At 51.2% G+C, this 21,534-nt stretch overlaps 7 protein-coding genes across 7 annotated transcripts; 2 read left to right on the top strand and 5 right to left on the bottom strand.

The window, feature by feature from the left end:
- Positions 1–1,444: 1,444 nt before the first annotated feature.
- Positions 1,445–3,246, top strand: BC939DRAFT_464447 (uncharacterized protein). Its single transcript, XM_051557371.1, has one exon. The coding sequence runs from the start codon at positions 1,583–1,585 to the stop codon at positions 3,173–3,175; it is 1,593 nt and encodes a 530-aa protein (XP_051407942.1). The 5' UTR covers positions 1,445–1,582; the 3' UTR covers positions 3,176–3,246.
- Positions 3,239–6,184, bottom strand: BC939DRAFT_311321 (uncharacterized protein). Its single transcript, XM_051551458.1, has 2 exons — positions 5,754–6,184; positions 3,239–5,629 (listed from the first exon to the last, which is right to left on the bottom strand). Exons 1-2 carry the CDS (start codon positions 5,955–5,957, stop codon positions 3,425–3,427), a joined length of 2,409 nt encoding a protein of 802 aa, XP_051407943.1. The 5' UTR covers positions 5,958–6,184; the 3' UTR covers positions 3,239–3,424.
- A 432-nt stretch (positions 6,185–6,616) lies between these two features.
- Positions 6,617–7,548, bottom strand: BC939DRAFT_464450 (uncharacterized protein). Its single transcript, XM_051557373.1, has one exon. It carries the CDS (start codon positions 7,507–7,509, stop codon positions 6,628–6,630), a length of 882 nt encoding a protein of 293 aa, XP_051407944.1. The 5' UTR covers positions 7,510–7,548; the 3' UTR covers positions 6,617–6,627.
- A 684-nt stretch (positions 7,549–8,232) lies between these two features.
- BC939DRAFT_311288 (uncharacterized protein) lies at positions 8,233–12,257 on the bottom strand. Its single transcript, XM_051551457.1, has 3 exons — positions 12,081–12,257; positions 9,267–11,944; positions 8,233–9,167 (listed from the first exon to the last, which is right to left on the bottom strand). Exons 2-3 carry the CDS (start codon positions 11,883–11,885, stop codon positions 8,313–8,315), a joined length of 3,474 nt encoding a protein of 1,157 aa, XP_051407945.1. The 5' UTR covers positions 11,886–11,944; positions 12,081–12,257; the 3' UTR covers positions 8,233–8,312.
- A 652-nt stretch (positions 12,258–12,909) lies between these two features.
- BC939DRAFT_506968 (uncharacterized protein) lies at positions 12,910–13,596 on the bottom strand (the record flags this gene model as incomplete). Its single annotated transcript, XM_051560845.1, has 1 exon — positions 12,910–13,596. One exon carries the CDS (start codon positions 13,594–13,596, stop codon positions 12,910–12,912), a length of 687 nt encoding a protein of 228 aa, XP_051407946.1.
- A 359-nt stretch (positions 13,597–13,955) lies between these two features.
- Positions 13,956–18,615, top strand: BC939DRAFT_428320 (uncharacterized protein). Its single transcript, XM_051553200.1, has 7 exons — positions 13,956–14,489; positions 14,595–15,110; positions 15,211–15,369; positions 15,479–16,266; positions 16,360–16,549; positions 16,640–17,043; positions 17,129–18,615. The coding sequence occupies exons 1-7, from the start codon at positions 14,247–14,249 to the stop codon at positions 18,498–18,500; spliced, it is 3,672 nt and encodes a 1,223-aa protein (XP_051407947.1). The 5' UTR covers positions 13,956–14,246; the 3' UTR covers positions 18,501–18,615.
- Positions 18,616–18,655: 40 nt separating this feature from the next.
- On the bottom strand, positions 18,656–21,258 carry BC939DRAFT_428323 (hsp70-like protein). Its single transcript, XM_051553201.1, has 2 exons — positions 21,170–21,258; positions 18,656–20,718 (listed from the first exon to the last, which is right to left on the bottom strand). The coding sequence occupies exons 1-2, from the start codon at positions 21,208–21,210 to the stop codon at positions 18,912–18,914; spliced, it is 1,848 nt and encodes a 615-aa protein (XP_051407948.1). The 5' UTR covers positions 21,211–21,258; the 3' UTR covers positions 18,656–18,911.
- Positions 21,259–21,534: the final 276 nt, after the last annotated feature.

Here is a 21,534-nt window from a genome sequence, read left to right on the forward strand (position 1 = left end):
TGGTCTATCTGTAGACGCGAGTTCGTCGACTTGCCTCCCATTGGCTGAGTGCAACAGGACCAAACCCTATTTTTCGTGGGGTTTTACTCGTGAACTCCAGGGGGGGAGGGGGGGAGGGGGGAAGGAGGGGTTGGGGGGGATCATGATCATGGGGAGACTCTGCATGATCCTTTCCTTTTTTTTTTTTCTTTTTTTTGTGTGTTGTGTGTTGTTGCTGTTGCTGTTGTCACTCCTCACTCCTTCACCACATCGCTCCTTCGACCATTCCTCCTCTCGACCGCAACTCCATCCCTCATTCGATTGTCGAGTCCAGTTCAACCACGCCACTTTCTTTGTATTCACTTCCTTCGCTTCCTTCTCTGTCACACTCCACATCCTCGTCCAAAGGCTCTTCCTTGAACCATTTTCCCTCCCCACTTTCTTTTTACTTTCCCCCCCTCCCCCCCTTTCCAGCCATTCCACAATCCTGCCTTTTCATTCTTAACCTTTCTTGTTCATTATGCATTCGCTTACAGAGTGCCCTCTTCGCACCTTTTGCTGTATCACCACCACAGATCACCACCCCTTTCATATCCTGCACCTCGACACCGCCGCCCTCGACCTCTTCCTCGCCCCCCCCACCAACTCCATCTCAGAAGACAGCCTCGACCACCCTGACGAAACATCTTCGACTCTTGCCCACCAACGAGCCATCGCAGCACAGTATCTGAGAGGCAAGCCCATCGCAGAGATCCTCCTGCCAGATCCAGACTTCCACCCAGCATCAGCATCTCACAACAGTAACACAACCACGATCCAGCCCTTCGTCATTTCCGAGCACGCCCTCGCCCTCGCCCTCGCAGGATGCAGTAATATCACCAAGGCTGACGGCGTCACCTTCAAACGCCGTTCACGGAAACACAGGGACACGCGCCATCTCCATGGATGCATCCACTCTGTTACCGAACACTGCCCCTCGTCACCAATGGAATCCTTGTCAGCAGAGTCGGTCAGTGCGTCGACAGATCGGCAAGATCTGTCGCAGAATCAAGGTTCCTCCTCCTCCTCGTGTGTGACACGGTCGTCCTGTCGAGTCTACGTCCTCAAGGATGTGACCGAAATACATCGTCTTGGATTGACGGCCAGAAACGATCTGAGACGCCGACTTCTTCAACTCCAACAGCGATCCTCTCGACCCACTTCTCGATCCATGCCGTCATCAGCCAGAACGGTAGAAGGTTCGACCCCCGCCCCCACAACAACATCATTATTATCACCCCCACGGTCGTCTGTATCACCTTTGTCGTTGTTGCCGGACCCTGATAGGCCCACGAGGTTCGGCGGGAGCGTGACCCACCGAAAACTCTATTGTGCAAATCCGAATGATGATTGGTCGACTAGCATGTTACACGATTCCAAGGCGATCATCTCTACCTCTTCCCAACAACAACAACAACAACAACAACAACAACAACAACAGCAACAACAACAGCAACAGCAACAACAACAGCAACAGCAACAACAACAGCAACAGCAACAACAACAGCAACAGCAACAGCAACAACAACAGCAACAGCAGCAGGGCCAAGATCTTGGGCTGCTCATGCTTCATGTTACGCGTTTCGGTACCATCGACCACGCCTATGTTACGTCTCAACAGCAACAACCTTCCCATATCCAACCTAACACGATGATGTCGAGCGGGTTCATGTTTCAGGACGACGCTTCGATCCGGGCCATGGCCAATACCTCTGTGATGTCCTACACCCATCCAGATGATATCCGCACACTCTGCCGAGGATTAGATCGGGTCTGTAAATCCCTCGCTGCGCCATTTCGGATCCGCTGGCGCGTTCCAGCATCCCAACAGCGACATCCGATCAATACAGAGGACCCGGAGTTACCCCTTGAGAGAAAGGAGGGCTCTTTGTCGCGCATCATTGAATTCAAGGGGGAGTCGTTTGAGGAGTGGGTTGATCCGAGTGCAGTGCCCGATCCAAAGCTGACGTCCAGGGCCGCAGGCCTGATGGTCGATCATCAGGATGATGATAAAAAGTATATGTGGACTGAAATCAGAGGTGTTCATTCGAATGGCCAGCCTATGCTGGTGGTTCGCCCGCTTACGGCGGAGGAGGTACAGGAACAGCGCGAACAAGCGTCCATGGCTGCAGGTCTTGTTATCCCGACCAGGGAGTCTCGTCAATATGCCGGAAATGGTGGGCAAGAACAGGGTGGTAAGGAATGGAAGAGCAAGTCGAAACAGATGGGGGTGGATGAGGCCATGCGCTTGCCGAGACAGTTGGGTATCTCGGCTTTGACGACCTTGTCGACGGCCTCCTCGTGCTCTTCTTCTTCGCGACCGGACGAAGTGATGCTTAGGATGCCGGGTTCGCTTCCACCTTCGGCATTATCGACATCCGTAGCATGCTGTTGGAAGGCTCCTGGAGCTATGGATATGTCGTCGTCGTCGTCGTCTTCTGCAGAGATTGCGTATCCGTCAACATCAAGTTCGCCATGGACGGTGTTCTTGGCGATCGCGTTCGATGCGTGGAAGCAGTGGAACCAGACGGTGCACGCCGGACAGGCACAGTTCCGGGACTGGTGCGAATATGTCCTGGAGGCGACGATTGATCAGTTGATCGAGGGTGTGTCGTTGGGGATGACGCTCTTGAGAATTGAGAATGGTCCCGAGTGTGAGGGTCTGGGTGCATCTTCACATTCGAACGCCATTCAGGATCGACAGCAGCAAAGGCAATTGATGCAGGGGACACAGGAAGATTGTGAGGAGGTGTCGATAGAGACCTGGGTCGACTGTCGTCTGGATCCTGACCAACAACATCACCACAGGCGCCCGATGATGAATGCAGGGCAAAGAAAGCTGTCGGAGATGCATCGTGTGGAAGTCATTCTGAAGAGTTATCCAAACATTGAAAGAGTGATACGGAAGTTTGGGAACACCTGGTTGGGCCGGAAGTTCAAGAGCCGGTTGCAGCAGAAGCTCGATATGGCTGCGGGTCAGGTCGTGCAGTGGTGGTGTAACAAAGAGGTAGAGGAGGAAGGTTCCTCCTTGGTTGTATCCGTGGATCAGTTGAACGCTGCGGAAGCGGTGGAGCCTGATGTTGACGCGGGCAAGGCTGCGGGCAAGGCTGCGGGCACACCTGTGGTAGCAGCAGCAGCAGAAGCAGTTGAAACTTAATTATTTTTTCCCCCATGTATAGTATTATAAGTTTACACTTGTATAAAAACCAGCATATGATATACTAAATGAGAATGGAGTAAGTTTTTTTAATATCCTCATTGCTTTGCGTCCGGAGTGAAAGTACTGGATAATCACTGCTTGAAAAAGAGGATTCATCTGTGTCTCGATCTCAGCTTGCCGGTACTTGAGCTCTGCCTTGTTCCGCTCGACCTCGGTTCACTTGCTGGAGTTCCAGCGCGATATGGTTCAAGTCGACGTCGTCTTTGAACGCGCGGAGAGTCCCTGGATTTTGGGTTCTTTGTCAAAGGAGCTGACATTCATCTCTATCGCGATTGAAGACGATCGCGAGAGCGGTATATTTCTGCTGAGGGTTCTGCAATATTTGTTTGATCCTCGACTGAAAGTAGGATCCGTTGGGGGTGGTTCTGCATGGGTCGTATCAAAGAACGGCGAGTGCGTACTGCAACTTGCTTCCTGCTCCATAACAGTCTCTATATCAGGCTTTCCAGTACTGGAGGAGTCAAAACAGCTTCGGGATGAGCCCCAGTGCACAACTGGCCTAATAAAAGATCGCTGCCGTTGATAAAATGACCCTGACTCTGAGCGAGACTGAGAATCGAGTGGCGGTACCATCTCATCTGAAGCAAAGATATCGTCGTACTGCGCTAAGGGCGGGGGTTCATCCTCTAGTACAGCTGCTGGTGATCCTTGGGTATCCGGCGGATCATCAGAAGGAAATCTCTTCTGACGTGGATGAAAAGAGAAAAATGAATCCTGTTTAGTCGAGTCCAGAGGATCTTCGTTCGAAAGCGTGCCAACTTTGGTGGCCACGCTCAGCTGGTGCTTCCGCCTATGGATTCCTTCTACCGAGCCTTGTATCGTCTCAAGATCATTAATACTCTCCCCAGTCGCCTTCATGGCCTTCACGTTGTCATCCATGCTAATGCCTTCGTCTTTGCTTGGCCACGGCGCTTTGAGACTCCTCAAAGTCGCCTGCTCGTATTTCTGACTTGAACCTTGAAGGTTTGCGGCCTCTGGCGCACTGAGCTGTACATTCTGCTGCGATGGTCGCACAGACTCAAAATGGCATTCCTCGAACAAGACCCTTTGTCCTGGGGGTGTTATGCTCTCCCATGGCTTCACCATGTCTCGCACGGCATCTCTGGGAGACTCGAACTTGACTTGAGGTTGGTGCTGCAATGCGTTTGTCTGCAGGTATTGCAGCTCTCGAGGAGAACCATGGTGCTGGTGCACTCGCTCATCGTGATGTGTATGTGGATCCCGATCCCTAACTCCTTCTACGACATCGTTATGCCAGCTGTCGGTGTGATTCTCATACGTTATGTGACCGATAGAAGCACGCCCCTTTGAGCCCCGGTCGCTATTGTTATCCCGTGGACTCGTCTCACCGCTGGCCATAAGAGTGGCATGACGGCGCCGCGCCATTACGTCGTGATATCCTGCTGTTCCGTAGACGTGTCCTTGAGGCTGAAAGTGTCCACTACCGTTATTGCTGAAGCTGCTCCTAGCAGAGACAGGCGATCCAGCGGTAGATCGACTGCTTCCCTGGAAGGACTTTCGCCGGCTCATGGATGCAACCTTGTTGCTCATTCTACAGATGATCCGTTGGTGCGGTAGACTGTACTTGTCTGCAAACTTGATAAATGCAGGTGCATTGCCCATCGGCGGGTCTTTGTGGCCCATATCCGCGCTGATGTTGTCGGTGCTGCCGTGCAAGGTATTGCCGGAGATGATGACATGATCGCTTTGGGTGTTGATGGGCGGTGGCCCTCCGTAGGTTGCATAGTACTCTGCATTCATCATCTGTTTGCGTCCCTTGGATGGAACTTTCAAGATCCGTCCTGCAGAACTCATGCACCTGAATTGATGCCTCAACTGTTGATCCTGTGGTCCTACTTGATGCTTCTGATGTTGCAGCAACCCGGCATCTCTCTCTCGCCCATGCATCATACAGCACTTCCTTTCTCTTGATCCAGCTACAGTGTCAATAGCGTGGACAGCGTTATTGCTCGCTCGAACCACAAGATGAAATCTGTTACGCAGACGATCTAGCGCCTTCTTTGACACAGTTTGAGCTCGCCCCTGTTGGTAAACAGCATCCTGCTGGAACAAGACGCAATTGAGTGGCTGCGTTAACCATTTGAGCCCATCCAACCCCAGAACCTCACCGCTGCTACCGCTTCCGGTCTGGTCATTGATCATGACCGGCACATTATGATCTTCAGACTGCTCCCATCCAAAGAGGTCATTGTCCTCGTCGACCTCCTCATCATCTACGAGGTGGATGTGCGAAATCATGGATTCGGAGATGAGTGAGAGGATATAAGCAAAGATGGTGAGGCCAACGAATACGTAAATGTTCCAGAACTCGATCGATCCCGGTTCCATGGGCACGTAGTCTCCAAAGCCGATCGTTGTGAGTGTCACGTACTATTGTAGATTATCAAAAAAAAATAAAAATAAAAAAAATAAAGAGTTACACAAACGCGTCGCTAAAGTGAAACACAGCAATGTTATGAAAGCGAAAATTTGTTGAGCGATGTAAAAACCTTACACAGAAATACAGCGACTCGAGAAAGGACCACTGCTCAAACGTGCAGAACACGCCCGCGCCTCCGAACCAGAGCACAATCCAGATCGAGACCATCCTCAGGATCATCTTGCGTTTGACCATGACCTTGACACGTTGCTCCTCTTCAAGCCGTGCCATCGGATAAGACAGATCCTTCGCAGACATCCGTGTCTGGACACGGGTCATGTGCGCAGGGCGAGAGAACTGCTCGGCCAGACGCCACTGGAACTGCTCGATCACGGCGTTACGGAGCGAGACGATGAAGAAACCGATGGAACAGATCCCCAAGAGACCGTAGAAGAAGAAGAATATCCGGCCTGCGACCGACGTCGGGCTCAAGTTCCCATATCCTGTCAGAACACCCACCACGGAATCGGTCTTCGTTAATAATCATCACTAAAAAATCAAGTATGCTAAGGTCTGACAAATCAGGCGTATCGTTGAGCTGTAATTTACCGATAGTAGAAAATGAGACGATACAGAAGTTAATGGCATCATCAAAGGTCCAGTTCTCGAGCAAGGTATAGGCGAGTGCGCCGATGATAATGACAAAAGTCATCATAAATGAAGAGATGATCAACGCTTTTAGTGTCGCCGAAAGTCCTGCGGACGGGAACCCACGCCACCAATCGATCGTCAACATGATTGCGACGATGACCGACAGAATCACGGTCACCATACACGCCAGGAACCCATGAGAGAACTGGGAATCTGCAGATAGATGGTGCGAGCTCAGGAACGACGACATTGCAGCAATACAGCATGCGGCTGTACATAGAACCGGCCGATCGTAAATGGAAAGCCAAAAAAAAAAAAAAAAAAAAAAAAAAAAACGATAGCAAAAAGCATGAGTATTTTACAAAAAAGTACCGCCGTTTTTTTTTTTTTTTGTTTCCCCCATAGACGACGCGATTTTCCCGGTTACGCTGTTCTTGCCTTGAAGATAAGCACCGACGACCGGTGTCCGTTTCAACCAGGTCATCCTATCCATGATCCTCAATGTCACACCCACACAGCTCATCAACGTAAACGCAATCGCAAACCCCAGGAACCATTTCTCCCTCCTCCCGATCGCCCCCCAATGAGGCATTATATCCTCACCCTTCTTCCCCCCAGACTTGTCGCCACTGAATTTTAATTCAATCCACGTTGAATCTGCAAGGCATCGTACGACCGTAAGGATCGTATACGCCTGTAGGGCCGCAATCGTCAGATACGGCCCTGCCTTTTCGAGCTTCGGATATGGGAGTGGTGATTCCATCGCGGCCAAGAGAGAGGCTGGTGGGTCGTTGACCGAGGATCCTGCTGCGGAGTAAGGTGGACGTCGTCGTGGCCGTACTGTCCTGAACCGGTCGTGCCCTGTCGCATCGCTGCTGATGCCGCTGGTATTGTAGGATTGTGAATCGACATCAATATAGTAGGTTGTTTGTCGACTTTTGCGGGGCTTCTTCTCATCCATGTGCTCTTCGAGTCCGGGCCGGCTGGAGTCGATGAGCGGACGTGCACTCATGAGAGTCGAATGAACGGTCGTGTAAGAGGTATTGGGTTCCTTTTCGTTGTAGTCCTTGTCATCCTGATTGTCGCTAGAGAAGGACGAGAATGTGGAGGAGGAGGAGGAGGAGAATAAGGGTAAGGATGAGGATGAGGGTAAGGGTGAGGGGCGTTCGCGGAGAGGGCCCTGGGAACGGGTAACCTCGGTTTGGTTGCCTTTAGTGGAAGCGTATGCGAGGTTGTGCATAGAATGTGAAATTAGGAATGATGTGTGCACAAAGATCGGTTCTTCTAAAAAAAAAAAAAAAAAAAAAAAAAAAAAGAATGTAGCACAGCAAATGGAGACTATTTTTATCACCAACTTTATCCATGCGCACAGACGCTGCTGTGTGAAGTAAAATAAATTATAATGAAGTTCGCAAAGTGGAATGAACACATCAGAGGTGAAGAAAAGCAACTGAGCGTACGAGAGTGCGTGGGCGAGTAAGAATAAAAAATAATAAGAAACAGAGGAGGAAAAGGACGGAGAGGAGCGGAAAAAAGTAATTGCGATTTGCTTCATTCGCAACCACATTCCACATCCTAGGCTGAAAAAGCAGAACCTGGAAAAAGTTGGGCATGCCCAGTAAAAGGAAAAAAAAAAAAAAAAGAAAGAGCAAGTATGCATGAGCCCAAGAGTAAAATAAAAAGGGAGGGAGTGAAGATACAGACAGGCTGCTTGCTATACATGCGCACTTGGCTTGACTTGACTCCTGTCGTCTTGATTGCCTTCCGTCGCAGCTCCATCTCTTCCCAAAGATACAGCCTCCCTCTACGGACAAAGTTTTAAAGAACAACCTCTGGTCAATGCTTACCTTGAATGATGTGGAGTAGGGTGAATGGCAGTACATGACAGTCGACAATAATGCCCGCTCATTTTTTCCTGCTGCTCCCCCTTCTCCGTTCGTTTATTCATGCCTCCTTGAATGCCTCTTGCGATTTTGAAGAGCATCATCTTTATTTTATACTTTTTTTTCATCACTTGTGGCAATGTTGAATCTTCAGCTCATGCTACTGATCATGATCCAGCTTGTTCGCATCTGTTTCTTCGGGTAACGATCTGGCAGTAGCATTCACATCAGCATTACTGGTCTCTGTCGTAGTATCGCCTCCTGCTCTCTTTATGTTCTCGTCACCTGTATCTTGGGAGCCCTCATGCTGCTCCGTACCCAATCCCAAGGAATGCTCCTCCTCCTGTACGTTGCTGTGAGTCTCGTCCTGTACCTGTCCTTGTCCCTGCTCGTGTTCCTGTCCATGCTCTTCATCTGTTTGATGATCTACTGCTGAGCCAGACGCTGATTCTTGGAAAGCACTGGAGAGAGAGGACTTGGACACCTTCGGGATGAGGGACTTTGACGAAATCACGCCTCCAGCAATCCGTCGCCGTTGCCTGTTCGTCTTTGCGCGGCCATCAGCCGATTCAGCTGAACTTTTATCGCCTTGCCCGACGCTACTGCTACTATTGTTCTCTGCGTCAGTCTTCCCTCCTGTATCTGTTCCTGCCCCCTTAAATTTCTCCGACTCTGCAGAGTCGGTCCACTCCGCCGAATCGTCCTTATAGGGCCTTGGGCTCTTGCTCCTGTCGTATTCCGGACTGCTCGACATGCTGGATACAGTTACAGGCTGGGATGACTCTCCAGCGGCGCCATGTTCTTTTTCGTCCAATGCGGAGGCCATGCTTCCTATCTCAAAATCGCTTGTCAGAGGACTTGTTCCCAACTGGGAGGGCCTGGCTTCTGAATCGGGTACTTTTGCATGAGAACTGGTCACTATCGTCGTCGTCATCAGATTCGTCGCTGTCGTCGATTCGGAGGGTGAACTTGACGTTGATCTCTCGAAAGAGGGCAGAGAGCTATCCAATGGTTTCTATAGCGGATTGGTTCAAATGATTTCGCATCGTGTTGGCGAATGTCCAACATTATTAAATACCGCACTGCACAAAATAAAAGCCAAATCATCTCGTACCTTGTCCAGCTCCTGGATCGACACGACAGGAGGCGACGCCGCATTGTCCTCGCTCGACTGTGTTTCTTCAGCGGCTCCATTCTCAGTTGCCTTCAAAGGGCTGGCTCCCGTTGACTCGTCTACACCAGCTGGGCGACCGTCTTCTGATGAGTTCAGCCTTCCATGGCTAGTCAGAGATGTCTTCGCTGTATCGATACTATCCTCAGATCCTTGCAAAGCTGAGGCAGTGATTCGTGACATTGGCGGACTAGAGCTGAAATTGGTCCTCTTGATGACTGTCTCTGACGTCCTGTCCTCCTGCTTATGGATGGCGCCCTTATTTGATGCCTCACTCGTTGAAATGATGGCATCCGATTGCCGGCCTACATCCTTGAGCTGTTTTCGTAGTGATTCCAGAGACAGTAAGGTTGATACCTCTGCAACGCCAGATGGGCCTTCAACGCCAGATGGGCTTTCTCCAGATGGTTGCTGTTCACCGTCAAAGTCGAATTGATCTTCCTCGTCACCCTGCTGGAAGGGCTCGAATGCCCTGCCCGAGCTCACATACTCCCTCCCATCTTCGTCACCCTGCTCGAAAGACTCAAAGGTCTTCCTATTAGAGCTAAAATATTCATCGTCATCCCGACCCTCATGGACGTCACCTTGAAAGTCCAAGCCAAGACCTTCGGACGCACGAGTAGACTCCACATCTGCAGTATGACTCCTTGACTCATGAACCAGGCCTTTAACCTGAGCGAGCAGTTTGTTGATTTCCTCGGCATCGTCGATCTCAACTGCCTTTCCTTTGCCCTTGTCAGAAGTGGAAGGCTTTCGTACCATCCTGTTGTCTTGATCACCATCATTGTCGCTGTCCGAATAATCCTCTGCATCGATGCCCAAGAAGCTGAGAACATCACGAGAGCGCCCAGACGAAGCTCGTGGTTGACCAATACCCGGCCTTTGCTCTGCTTGGTCGACATTATCATCCGAATCCGTGTTGATATCGTCAAAGAGTCCCTTGCTGTCACTAGCATCATCGTCCAACAGTTCGTTCATGATTTGATTGATCTCTGTTTCCGAAACTGGCGTCCGTGGCAAGGATGGTCTCTCCTTGGGCTTCGGTACTGACGGCTCGGGCAAAGGCTCAAGATCGTGCTCTGGAGGGATGACATGCTCAAAAGAATCGTCCTGCGCTGCATCCCCCAACATCGGTTCGGATTCTTCGCTGTTGTCATTGTCAAATGGCGCCTCGTAGCATGGCAGCTCCTCGCCATTGAACAGTGGTTCAATCTCCAGACTCTCGTCAATCAGCTGATGTTTGTTGAGGAATGGGCGCGACAGAAGCCAGTGATGGAGCGCAATATCGCCAGCGCCAAGAGAGACCAAGTCCCAGATAGGCGTGAGTGGCGCCTTTAGGCCATCGATCTGAACTGGTTCGCGATGTTTGGTATGTGTTGATCCGGACTGTGAGGCTCGGTCATCCATGTCCTGACGATCGAAAGCGCTGGATCCGTTTGTGCGGCATTGCATCAACAATGCAGTAACTGCAGACAGCTTCCTAGCGCCCGGCGCGGACAGGACAATATCGGCCGATCCGCCTGAGGGTTCGTGTCCTGTCAGATAGGAATTAATGATCCCCTTGACCTCATCCACATGGTATCTCATCCAGGGAATAGCAATGACGGCGTCCTTGCCCACATCCTGAAAAGCGTCCAGCTTTTGCACAAGTGCTTCCTTGTAGTATTGGACGTTGTCGTGCGCACAGTAGATCGAAATGAGTCGCTTGAAGCTGTCCTTTGCCTTGGAACTGACACCGGACCACAGTTTGTGCATGCGCTTGATTTCAGGGCTAGTGAGCGCCCTCATGACCGCCATGAAGCTGTTGAAGTTCCTGTAGACGTTCAAGAGGATATTTGCAACTCTGATCATGTGTGCTACTGCATTGACTGGAGCATGTGTATGATGGTCCTTGGATACTGCGGGGGTATTGACTGGCGATGGTTGACGACAAGTGTTCCACTCCACGAGTAAAAGGTGAGCGACACTGTGGGCGACATAGGTCTCGAAATCGATACAGTGCTGAGCAGGGTATAGTTTGCGATCCGCCCGAACGAGGTCCTTTGGTACAATAACGTCCTTGAAGAGCTGCGTATCGATAATGGTCAGTTGCCTGGCGATCAGATCCGGTTCCCATGAGATGATGGTTGAGGTGGCGACAGAGTGAACCTGAAGGTTGATCGAGTCCAATTTTGCCCTTTGAATACGCACATCTTCGATAAGTCGTCTCAGGTTGGCGAGATCGCGGGTTACTGAAAGGGAGGGATTTCCCTGTGGGCTCAATCCTTGTTTTGCCTGCTCAAGCCTCTGGCTGACCTGCGAGAGCGCATACGATTGTGAGAGCGCCTGCTTTGTCAGGGGTGAAATAGGTATCATCGGTATATTCTTCTTTGTCCGTTTGGTGATCCGTGATATCGTAGCGATTGATCGTTGTGAGGGGTGTGACGAAGTCAATCCTGGTCGGACAGTTGTTGAGAGTGAAAGCGAGCTCGAGGTTGAGGACTTAGGCTGCTTGTACATGATCGAGGTCGAAGACGTGGCCTGTGCTTTGCACTGATCCACGATATCCTTGATCCGACGCATGATTTCTTGAGCATGAGCAATGAGCTGGCCACAGTTGTCAGGCGCCGCTTCGAGCGAGTCTATGTCGACATAGAGAAGAGCAAGGTATTTCTGGTGAGTTGCTTAAAAGATTATTAAGGCTGCCTTGGTGGTCGACTGTTTGAAAAATGCGCTTCAACATGCTCTCTCTATTAGAGACACTGCAGACTTTGTTACCTTGATTCTTAAAGATGACCTGCGTCCCGAGGATGTTTGTGATGACCGCGTGTGCCTTGAGATAGGATGTATATGCACTCTGATGTATCGATCGAGGCAATTGCCCAAGGCTAAAGTCAGCCAAGGTGGCATACAGGGGCTTTTCGACAGATGTCCACCAGCGAGTCAAAGAGGTGTATAGTGGGCATAGTTCCTACCTTCAGGTTGCCTCGGTCCTGTTCATCCTTGGCAGTCTGCAGCAGGGATGCATACTTTGTCATGTTGTGGTCCATGGGGATTGTGGATTGGGGTCCACAGCGATGAGGTTAGTGACTTGAACGGGAGGTAAAGGTCAATTAACAAAATGGGTCGAATGCAGCTGAGATGGTGGAGGCGCCGTAAAGTGTAGCGAGAGTTGTCAGGCGGAAGGGTCGTTAACGGGGCGGTGTAGTTGGGAAGAAAGAAGAAGAAAGCGTAGTATGTGAGCGAGCGTCAGAAAGTCTTATTCTGGGGTCGCATTCTGGTTCGTCAATGGACGCGAGCGTGAATCTCGTCACAAACAAAAAGGTCGTGCCTGAAAACAGAGTGATATACACCATGGCTACAATTTAGGGGGCAGAACGCATGGACGCCTTGCTGACCCCTACTCTTCAATGTTGCAACGATGACCAATGCAACACCATCGTACCCGGACTGTTCAGACAATGATATGCATGGCCGAGTGTATTTTGTCTTGGATGAATGGCCAGCATCCGCTTATTATTTTTATTTCCCGCCTGTATGGCTCAGATGCAATTGAATGTAAAACACTATGCTGCGATGGATTAACAATAGTAAATAGAAAAACAGTTTATAGTCCCCCTAGAGGTACAAGCACCAGGACCATCGCTGAGATGGTACCCCAAGCAGCGGCGGACAGAAGCATGTCCCACCTGCCTCCTGCCTTGTTGGGGACCTTGAGTCCATCCGAGGTCTCGAGACAGGCCTGCTTCATGGCCTTGACGTCCTGGTTTGTAACGTTATAGAAGGTGCGATTGAGATACGTGAGCTGTCCAGTCTGGCGCAAACAGACACTGCATTCTTGAAGGGCATCGATCAGCTCGCCATCGTTTGGACAAATGCACTGATAGAAGGGGAAGACCTGACTGATGGTCGTCAGGTTGCCGTTGACTGGGATTCTTGACGCACAGTTGTAGACAGCAAGGTAATTGCTCTTGCAGCTGACACAGGCGTCAGAGGTCGAGAAGATGGGAGTGGCAGAGGGTATGGGGGCGGCAGTGGTTGTTGGGAGAGCACTTGTGGGAGTAGGGAGGTCTGTGGTAGGGACAGCAGGATCCGGGGTAGGGGTAACAGGATCGACGGTGGGGGTGGGGGTCAGTGGCTCGGTTGACGCCACGGTCGGTTGTTCTGAAGGAGAGGGAGATGCAGAGGGGGACTCTTGTGCCTGCACAGAGGAGAGAAGGAGAGCGGTGGTGATGAAGAGGAGGAGGACTAGGGAGAGGATGGATCGAGGGATCCGGGGTCGGGATGAGGCCATTGCTTATTGGAGTGATGGAGGTGATGGAGGTGATGGAGGTGATGGAGGTGGATGCGGTTTAATTCAAGTGGTTTTGGAGGCGTGAAGGGGAAGGTGAGCGTGAAGTGAAGTGTGAGGAGAAGGGAAGAGGGGGAGGACAATATTCTTTTTTTATAAAAAGTCTGTTGGCGTCAGGGCACGTTTTATGAACCTGCCATCCAAAAATAGGGCCTTCCACAACGTGAAACGTAAAATGTGCAGCAAACCCTGATTTGAAGACGTATTAGGATATATCGGCGGTCGCATGAGCAACGCAGGCAGCATGGTGGTCCCAGTATAAAAGAGGGACGGAATCTGAACTCACCTGCAAAAGGAATTCATCTCTCTTCTTTTTCTTCACACCCTCTTTTTTGCTCCCCCGTTCCTTGTCCCTCTTCCTCTCCTCTCCTCCTCCTCTTCTTACACTCTTCCCTACCGCACTTACACCTGCATCTCCACCAGCTACAAGCACGCCGTCCACTGCGACCGATTTCCCCGCCATCTGATCTGTGAATCACTCTGAAGGGAAACAAAAGAGCGAGAGCTCTCGAGGAACACATACGCACCGCGCTCTTCACGAAACAATAACGACCGTGCTCCCCGCAAGACCCCGTCACTAAAATCGAATAATCATGTCCCGCCACGACAGCGACCGCGACGAGGACGAGGAGTTTGAGAGCCTGGGCAAGTCCCACGATAATCACGACGATGATGACTCTGATCTGGAGGATTCGCCCAGAAGAGGCAGCAGCAAGCACTCGTCCTCCAAGCACCGTAGCAGCAAGAGGCGCGACGATGACGACGATGAAGACGAAGATGACGAGGACGAAGACGAGGAGGACGAGGAGGACGAAGACGAGGCCGATAACGTATCCGTAAGTCACTCGCTCTCTGACCTGATTCATATGGAGTGTGATCCAAAATAGGCAAGTGTACCACAGCCAATGAATTAACACTTTGACAACAACTCTATATTTTAGAGACGACACAAGAAGCAAAAGCGTGCAGTGAATCCTTTCCTCGATGTGGAGGCCGAGGTCGATGATGAAGACGAGGATGAAGAGGAGGACGAGGATGAATACGGTGTCGGGGATGGATTCATCGCGGACGAACAGGACGAGGCAGCCGAGGCAACTAGGGCATCAAAACACCTGGATCTGGACCGTAGACGGCGCGAGGAGGACGATGTCGATCTAGAAGAACAGGCTGCCCGATTCAAGGAGCGTTATCGACGGGACTACGCACCTCGGAGGGCCTTTCAGGGACAGCAGGAGGACATCCCTCAACAGTTGCTTATGCCCGATGTACAGTCACCACATCTCTGGATGGTCCGCTGCAAACCCGGCAAAGAGAAGGACCTGGTCTTTTCACTGATGCGGAAGTTCTTCGACACTGAATATTCTGCTCAACCACTCGAGATTTCAGCCGCATTCTCACGCGAATCGCTCAAGGGATATGTCTACATTGAGTGCTTGCGTCAAGCGAATGTCCAAGCTGTAAGTCTTTCTCCTCCTTATTCTTTGTGGGCGTGGAGTTGCATTTTATACAGTCCGTAACCTCTCTATTTCTCTTTCTTTATGTGTTCTGCAAACATAGGCACTGAATGGTCTCAATAATGTCTTTGCATCCAAATTAACGTTGGTTCCCATCAAGGAAATGACGGATGTGCTTAAAGTCAGACACAAAGAATCTGAACTTCGACCAGGAACATGGGTTCGTGTCAAGCGTGGAAAATATGCCATGGATCTTGCGCAGGTAATACCATCCACTGTTCATATTCAAGCACCATTTCTCGCGCGTGTGGAGGATCTGAAGTGATCAAAGAAATACTGATATTCATGTGGATCGAATATTATTGTAATAGATTTTGGATATTGCAGACTCTGGAGACACTGCCAAAGTAAAACTGATTCCACGCCTGGACATGACTCCTCGCTCAGATGCATCATATGTCTCTGGAAACAAACGCAAGCCCGTCAACAGTGTATTAGCAGGAAGACCCCCACCAAAGCTGTTCAACGCCCGTGAAGCAGAAAAGGTTGACAAACTGAACAAGCCGACTTCTCGCGGCAGAGGTGTCTTTATGTGGAACAATGAGGTTTTTCGCGACGGTTATTTGGAGAAGGACATGAAGATTTCCAGTTTGATCACGGAAAACATCAACCCTACATTGGATGAGATTCAAAAGTTTGCCAAGGGCGGTCTCGATGACGAGGACGGCGGTCTCGACTTATCGGCGGTTGCTCTATCTGCCATGGGCGCATCAGTCACCAGCCATTTCCAGCCAGGAGAGAAGGTCGAGGTCATGGAAGGAGAATTAAAGCACGTCCATGGTGTGGTCGACTCTGTGGGCAGCGATATGATTATGGTTCGCCCTCTGGCTGATGACCTTAAGGGCAACATCCTGAAGTTTCCGCCCACTCAACTGCGGAAGCTCTTCAAGGAGGGTGACCACGTCAAGGTCGTCAATGGAAAATTCAAGGATGAGACTGGTCTGATTATTAAGATCGAGGACAGCGTCGTCACCATTGTTACCGATCTGAACGTCAAGGATATCCAAGTCTTCTCCAAAGATTTGCAAATGGCCGCCAATGTGTCGAGTGGAACAGGAACCATCGGACAATATGAAACCCACGATTTCGTCCAACTTGAGTAAGTCCTCGGTGCATCTTCTCTGCAACCACTTCTCTCCAAAAGGGTCATGCACAACTTTCTCATCTGCCTTGCAACATTATTCATCAATAGTGCCTCAACTGTGGGTGTTATTTATAAGGTCGAACGTGGATTTGCCCGTGTACTTGATCAGAGTGGGCTTACAAGAGAAGTTGAGCCCCACCTTATCACGCAAAAGCGCGACTCCTCACGCGCTATTGCCACAGATGGCGAAGGAAACAGCATCCAGGATGGAGACTCTGTTCGGGAAATTGGAGGAGCTGTAAGTTGTCGGCCGAAGGATTCTTCGTTTCCTTTGTTATTGCATGATAGGATCGCTGAACCTAACAATTTTTATGCGTGTTCACAATAGATGCGTGAGGGCAAGATTTTGCACTTGTTCAGGACGTTCGCGTTCTTGTACAATAGGGAATTTATGGAGAACAACGGAGTATTTGTCCAATCAACGCGCCTTCTGGTCAGCATGGCCTCCAAGAGCCGATCCCAGCCTGGGATGCGTCTTGATACCATGAACCCTGCCGTCATGAACATGAATCGCGGTGGTTTCAATGGACGTGGCGGACGGGGTGGCATGATGATGGGCCGTGGCCGAGGTGGTCGCGACCCCTTGATCGACAAGACCGTGACAATCATCCGTGGGCCGCACAAGGGTTACCTGGGTATTGTCAAGGATGCCACAGACACGACGGCTCGTGTGGAGCTCCATACCAACTGCCGTATCATCACTGTTGAGAAAGCCAAGCTGGCTATTACAAAGTACGAAGCGATGCTGCCTTGTTCTGCTATGTTTACGGAAGATGGGAATCAAAACGCTAACGTTTGTTTATTCGATTATTTTTAGTGCCAACGGAACAACAACTCCTGTGTCGAGCATGACGGACATGAACCCTCCCTCTACTCCTCGCGCTGGCAACTATGGCGGCTACGGTGGCTATGGTGGCATGACACCCATGAGATCAGGAGATATGACACCTATGCACCCATCCGGATCGCGCACGCCAGCCTGGAACTCTGGCTCAAAGACACCTGCATGGAATGCTGGGTCCAAAACACCTGCCTGGAGCGCCAGTTCCAGGACCCCTAATCCATACGCCGACGGATCTCGAACGCCTGCCTGGGATGCTGGTTCAAAGACGCCTCATTATGGTGGATCCTCTGCCTGGGATAGCGGCAGTCGTACACCAGCTCATGCCTGGGACTCTGGCAGCAGGACGCCTGCACGTGGATCTGCATGGGGCGATTCCGATTCGGGCTCAAATAATCACCACAACGGCAATTTGAGCGGCTCTGGAAGCGGATACAGTGCATGGAACGACAAGAGTGACTCTGGTTCTGGATCCGGCGGGTTCCCTCAAACGCCCGCTGCAAGTGGCGATTGGATGAATCGAAGTGTGCCTACCCCTGGACCTTTTGGAGCCCCGTCACCAGCACCGTTCGCAAACTACCCATACACGCCTGGTCCTTCATCCAACTATGATTCTGCACCAACGCCTAGCAGCAATAATTACCCTCAGACACCCGCTGCGTCTTCATCACTAGGATCTGGTGGTGGTTCTCATGCCAACAGCAACGGAGGTTCACATGCAGCCAATGTGGCAACTCCTGGTTCCTCCAATTCAAGACTGCAGTCAATCCCTACTCCCGGCGCCAACCAGACGCCCCAGACCCCTGCAGGCGGCCCCTCTGCACCCATGACCCCTGCGAGCCACTTCCCACAGACGCCCTTCATGCCCACAGGAGGCGATTACTCTGGCATGGACTCACATGGCCACGCAGGTCAAGCCTCTGGCTACGGATCTGGTGCGGGCGGCAATGCTGCGACTGGCCCCTCATACGACTGGGCGACGACGGACATCGAGGTCAAGGTGACAGCTGGCAAGGACGGATCCTCGTTCGAGGGCGGCAAGTACAACGAGCTGTCGGGTCGCACTATGAAGGTGCCGCCAAGGAACGCGCTCTCGTCGATGGCGATGTGTGATGTTCGCCTGTTGAGTGGATCGGATGAAGGCAAGACGATCCAGATCCCAGTGCAATATCTCAAGCCTGTTGCACCATTGAAGAACGATGGGGTCAAGGTACTGTCGGGCGAGCATCGCGGCGCCTGTGGTATGTTGATGGGAGTCGATGTACAGGATGGTATTGTCAGTTTGAAGGGTGAGAACATGTACAAGGTTTTGACCATGTCCGTCTTGGGCAAATACCTTGGCGAGTAAAGGGACTTTTTCTTCGTGCTTCGTGCTGGCATTTTGTATTATCTAGTTGACGGTGGAACAATGGGGCATGGGACATGGTGTCAAAAAAGCAAAATAAACATTATAATAACGCATGAATACAGTTACAGACATTCGTTTTTTTTTTTTTTTTTTTTTTTTTTTATTTGTTTTGGAAACAGATATGAGGAGACAAAAAATAATACAAACTAATAGATGATGGGAATGAGAGTGAGAAAAGTCGCAGCTAAACAGTTACAGACAAGATGTGAAGAGCTATATTCAAAGAAATGAAAAGAGAAAGGGGTCTTTGCAGAAAAAAAAAGAATATGTGATATGGACAAGATATGTTCCCCTCCTCAATTCAACCCCTCGAACATCAACGCATCCTCTCTGTCTGTCCAGTCGAACTGTTTAGCGGGAGAGGGAAGCGAAGGCCTTGGTGACCGAGCGCTTGAGCTTGCGCTGGGCAAGAACAAAGGTATCCTTCTCGGCGAGCTCCTCGATCTGGAGGGCAGCCATGGCCTCCTCAAGGGCCTCCTCGACAGCCTTCTTATCGCCGCGCTTGAGCTTCATCGAGACGTTGGGCTCATTAAGGGTGCCCTGGATCTGGTAGACATACGACTCGAGCTCCTGCTTGGACTGGACAATCTCCTCGTTCTTACGGTCCTCATCCTTGAACTTCTCGGCCTCAGAGACCATGCGCTCGATATCGGCAGCAGAGAGACGACCAGCTCCGTTGGAAATGGTGATGTTGGCCTTGCGACCGGTGGCCTTGTCCATGGCAGTAACCTTGAGGATACCGTTAGCATCCAACTCGAATGTGCACTCGAGCTCGGGGGTACCGCGGGGCATGGGGGCAATGCCAGAAAGCTCGAACTTGCCGAGCAAGTTGTTGTCGCGGGTCATGGGACGCTCACCCTCATAGACGGGGAACTGGACAGTGGTCTGACCATCCTCGGTGGTGGTGAAAGTCTTCTTCTTGATGGTAGGGATGGCAGTGTTGCGGGGGACGACAACAGCCATGACACCACCCTGCATCTCAACACCGAGAGACAGAGGGACGACATCCAAAAGCAAGAGATCCTGGGTCTTGGCGTTACCGGCCTGGTTAGTCAAGACAGCGGCCTGGACGGCAGCACCGTAGGCAACGGCCTCATCGGGGTTGATCGACTTGTTCAACTCCTTTCCGTCAAAGAACTCCTGGAGAAGAGACTGGATCTTGGGGATACGGGTGGAACCACCGACAAGGACGATCTCATCAACCTCCTTCTTGGTGTACTTGGCATCCTTGAGGACCTTCTTGACGGGCTCGATGGTGTTGTTGAAGTGGGTCGAGTTAATCTCCTCGAAACGGGCACGGGTGATGTTGGCCTGGAAATCAATACCCTCGAAGAGAGAGTCGACCTCGATGGCGGTCTGGGCCAAGGAGGACAAGGTGCGCTTAGCACGCTCGCAAGCAGTACGGAGACGGCGGGTGGCACGGGCATCGCCAGTGATATCCTTCTTGTGCTTGCGCTTGAACTCCTCCTTGAAGTGCTCCAAGAGGGTGTTGTCGAAATCCTCTCCTCCCAAGTGGGTGTCACCAGCAGTGGCCTTGACGGCGAAGACACCTCCGGTGATCGTCAAGAGGGAGACATCGAACGTTCCACCGCCCAAATCGAAAATGAGGACGTGCTTCTCCTTGGTCTCCTTGGAGTCCAAGCCGTAGGCAATGGCAGCGGCAGTGGGCTCGTTGATGATACGGAGAACATCGAGACCAGCGATGGCACCGGCATCCTTGGTGGCGTGACGCTGAGCATCGTTGAAGTAGGCGGGGACGGTGATGACGGCCTTGGTGACGGTCTTGCCGAGCTTGGCCTCAGCAATCTCCTTCATCTTGATCAAGACCATAGCAGAGATCTCCTGGGGGGAGAACTCCTTCTTCTCGCCCTGGTACTCGACCTGGATGAAGGGGGCAGTGTCCTTCTCGATAACGGTGAAGGGCCAGTGCTTCATGTCAGACTTGACCTCGGGGTCGTCGAAGCGGCGACCGATAAGACGCTTGGCATCGAAAACGGTGTTGGTGGGGTTCATGGCGGCCTGGTTCTTGGCGGCATCACCGATGAGACGCTCCTGCTCAGAGAAGGCAACGTACGAGGGGGTGGTACGGTTACCCTGCTCGTTGGCGATGATCTCAACGCGCTCGCCCTCCCAGACGGCAACGCAAGAGTAGGTGGTACTAGAAAAGGGGATCCAGGTTAGCAGACGCTTCAGTTTAACGCCATTCGGCCGGTATATTGCGTTTGGCCATTGATGTGCCTATATCCACATCCTTTTGGTTGCTTCAATGGCTCCTGGCACTTATGGTGGAGCCACGGCACTAAAGTGATCTAGCCTTCTGTACTCGTTTCAGTTGATCGGCTTGGGGGCGCTCGTTTTTGGTGGGGTTGATCAGAAGCGCTGGTTTAATGGTCCAGCTGGCTGTTGCTGATCAACAGAGATCCTGGGGTGATCCTCGTTTTGCTGTGTTTGCATTGCCAGTATGTCTTTTTTTTTTTGTTATTGTTGTTGTTTGTTGTTGAGGCAAGAGTGTCGCTGCAGCTGTTGCAGTTGCGTCCATGGAGAGAGAACATATCCTCCGAAGCAGTAGCAGAAGCAGAAGCAGAAGAAGACGAGGAACAGCGACCTACCCGAGATCGATACCGATGGCAAGATCAGTGACTTCAGACATGATGTTTTTCTGTACGGGTGGGTTGAGAAGGGGAGGAAAGGGAGAAGGAACCAAAACAAATCCTGCCCTCAGCGGCCTTTTTCTTTCTTTTCAGCCCACCCAAACTCAAAATAAAACTTTTTTTTTTTGTGCTGTTTGTGGTTGAGTCACATGACACGCTACTACTACTAGCCTGGGCACGCCATCCTACCCACCTTCTAGCGTATGTGCTACTCGGGCTACTCCTGCCCTAGCATACCATCGTCAAAAAGACATAATAAACAGCGTGGCACAGACCGCCATTCGATTCTCAATTCGAAAAGGAAAAATAGGGGATTGGAGTGG

Source organism: Gamsiella multidivaricata (genome assembly GCF_025024155.1).
Source record: "Gamsiella multidivaricata strain RSA 2152 chromosome Unknown BC939scaffold_83, whole genome shotgun sequence".
NCBI lineage: Eukaryota > Fungi > Mortierellomycota > Mortierellomycetes > Mortierellales > Mortierellaceae > Gamsiella > Gamsiella multidivaricata.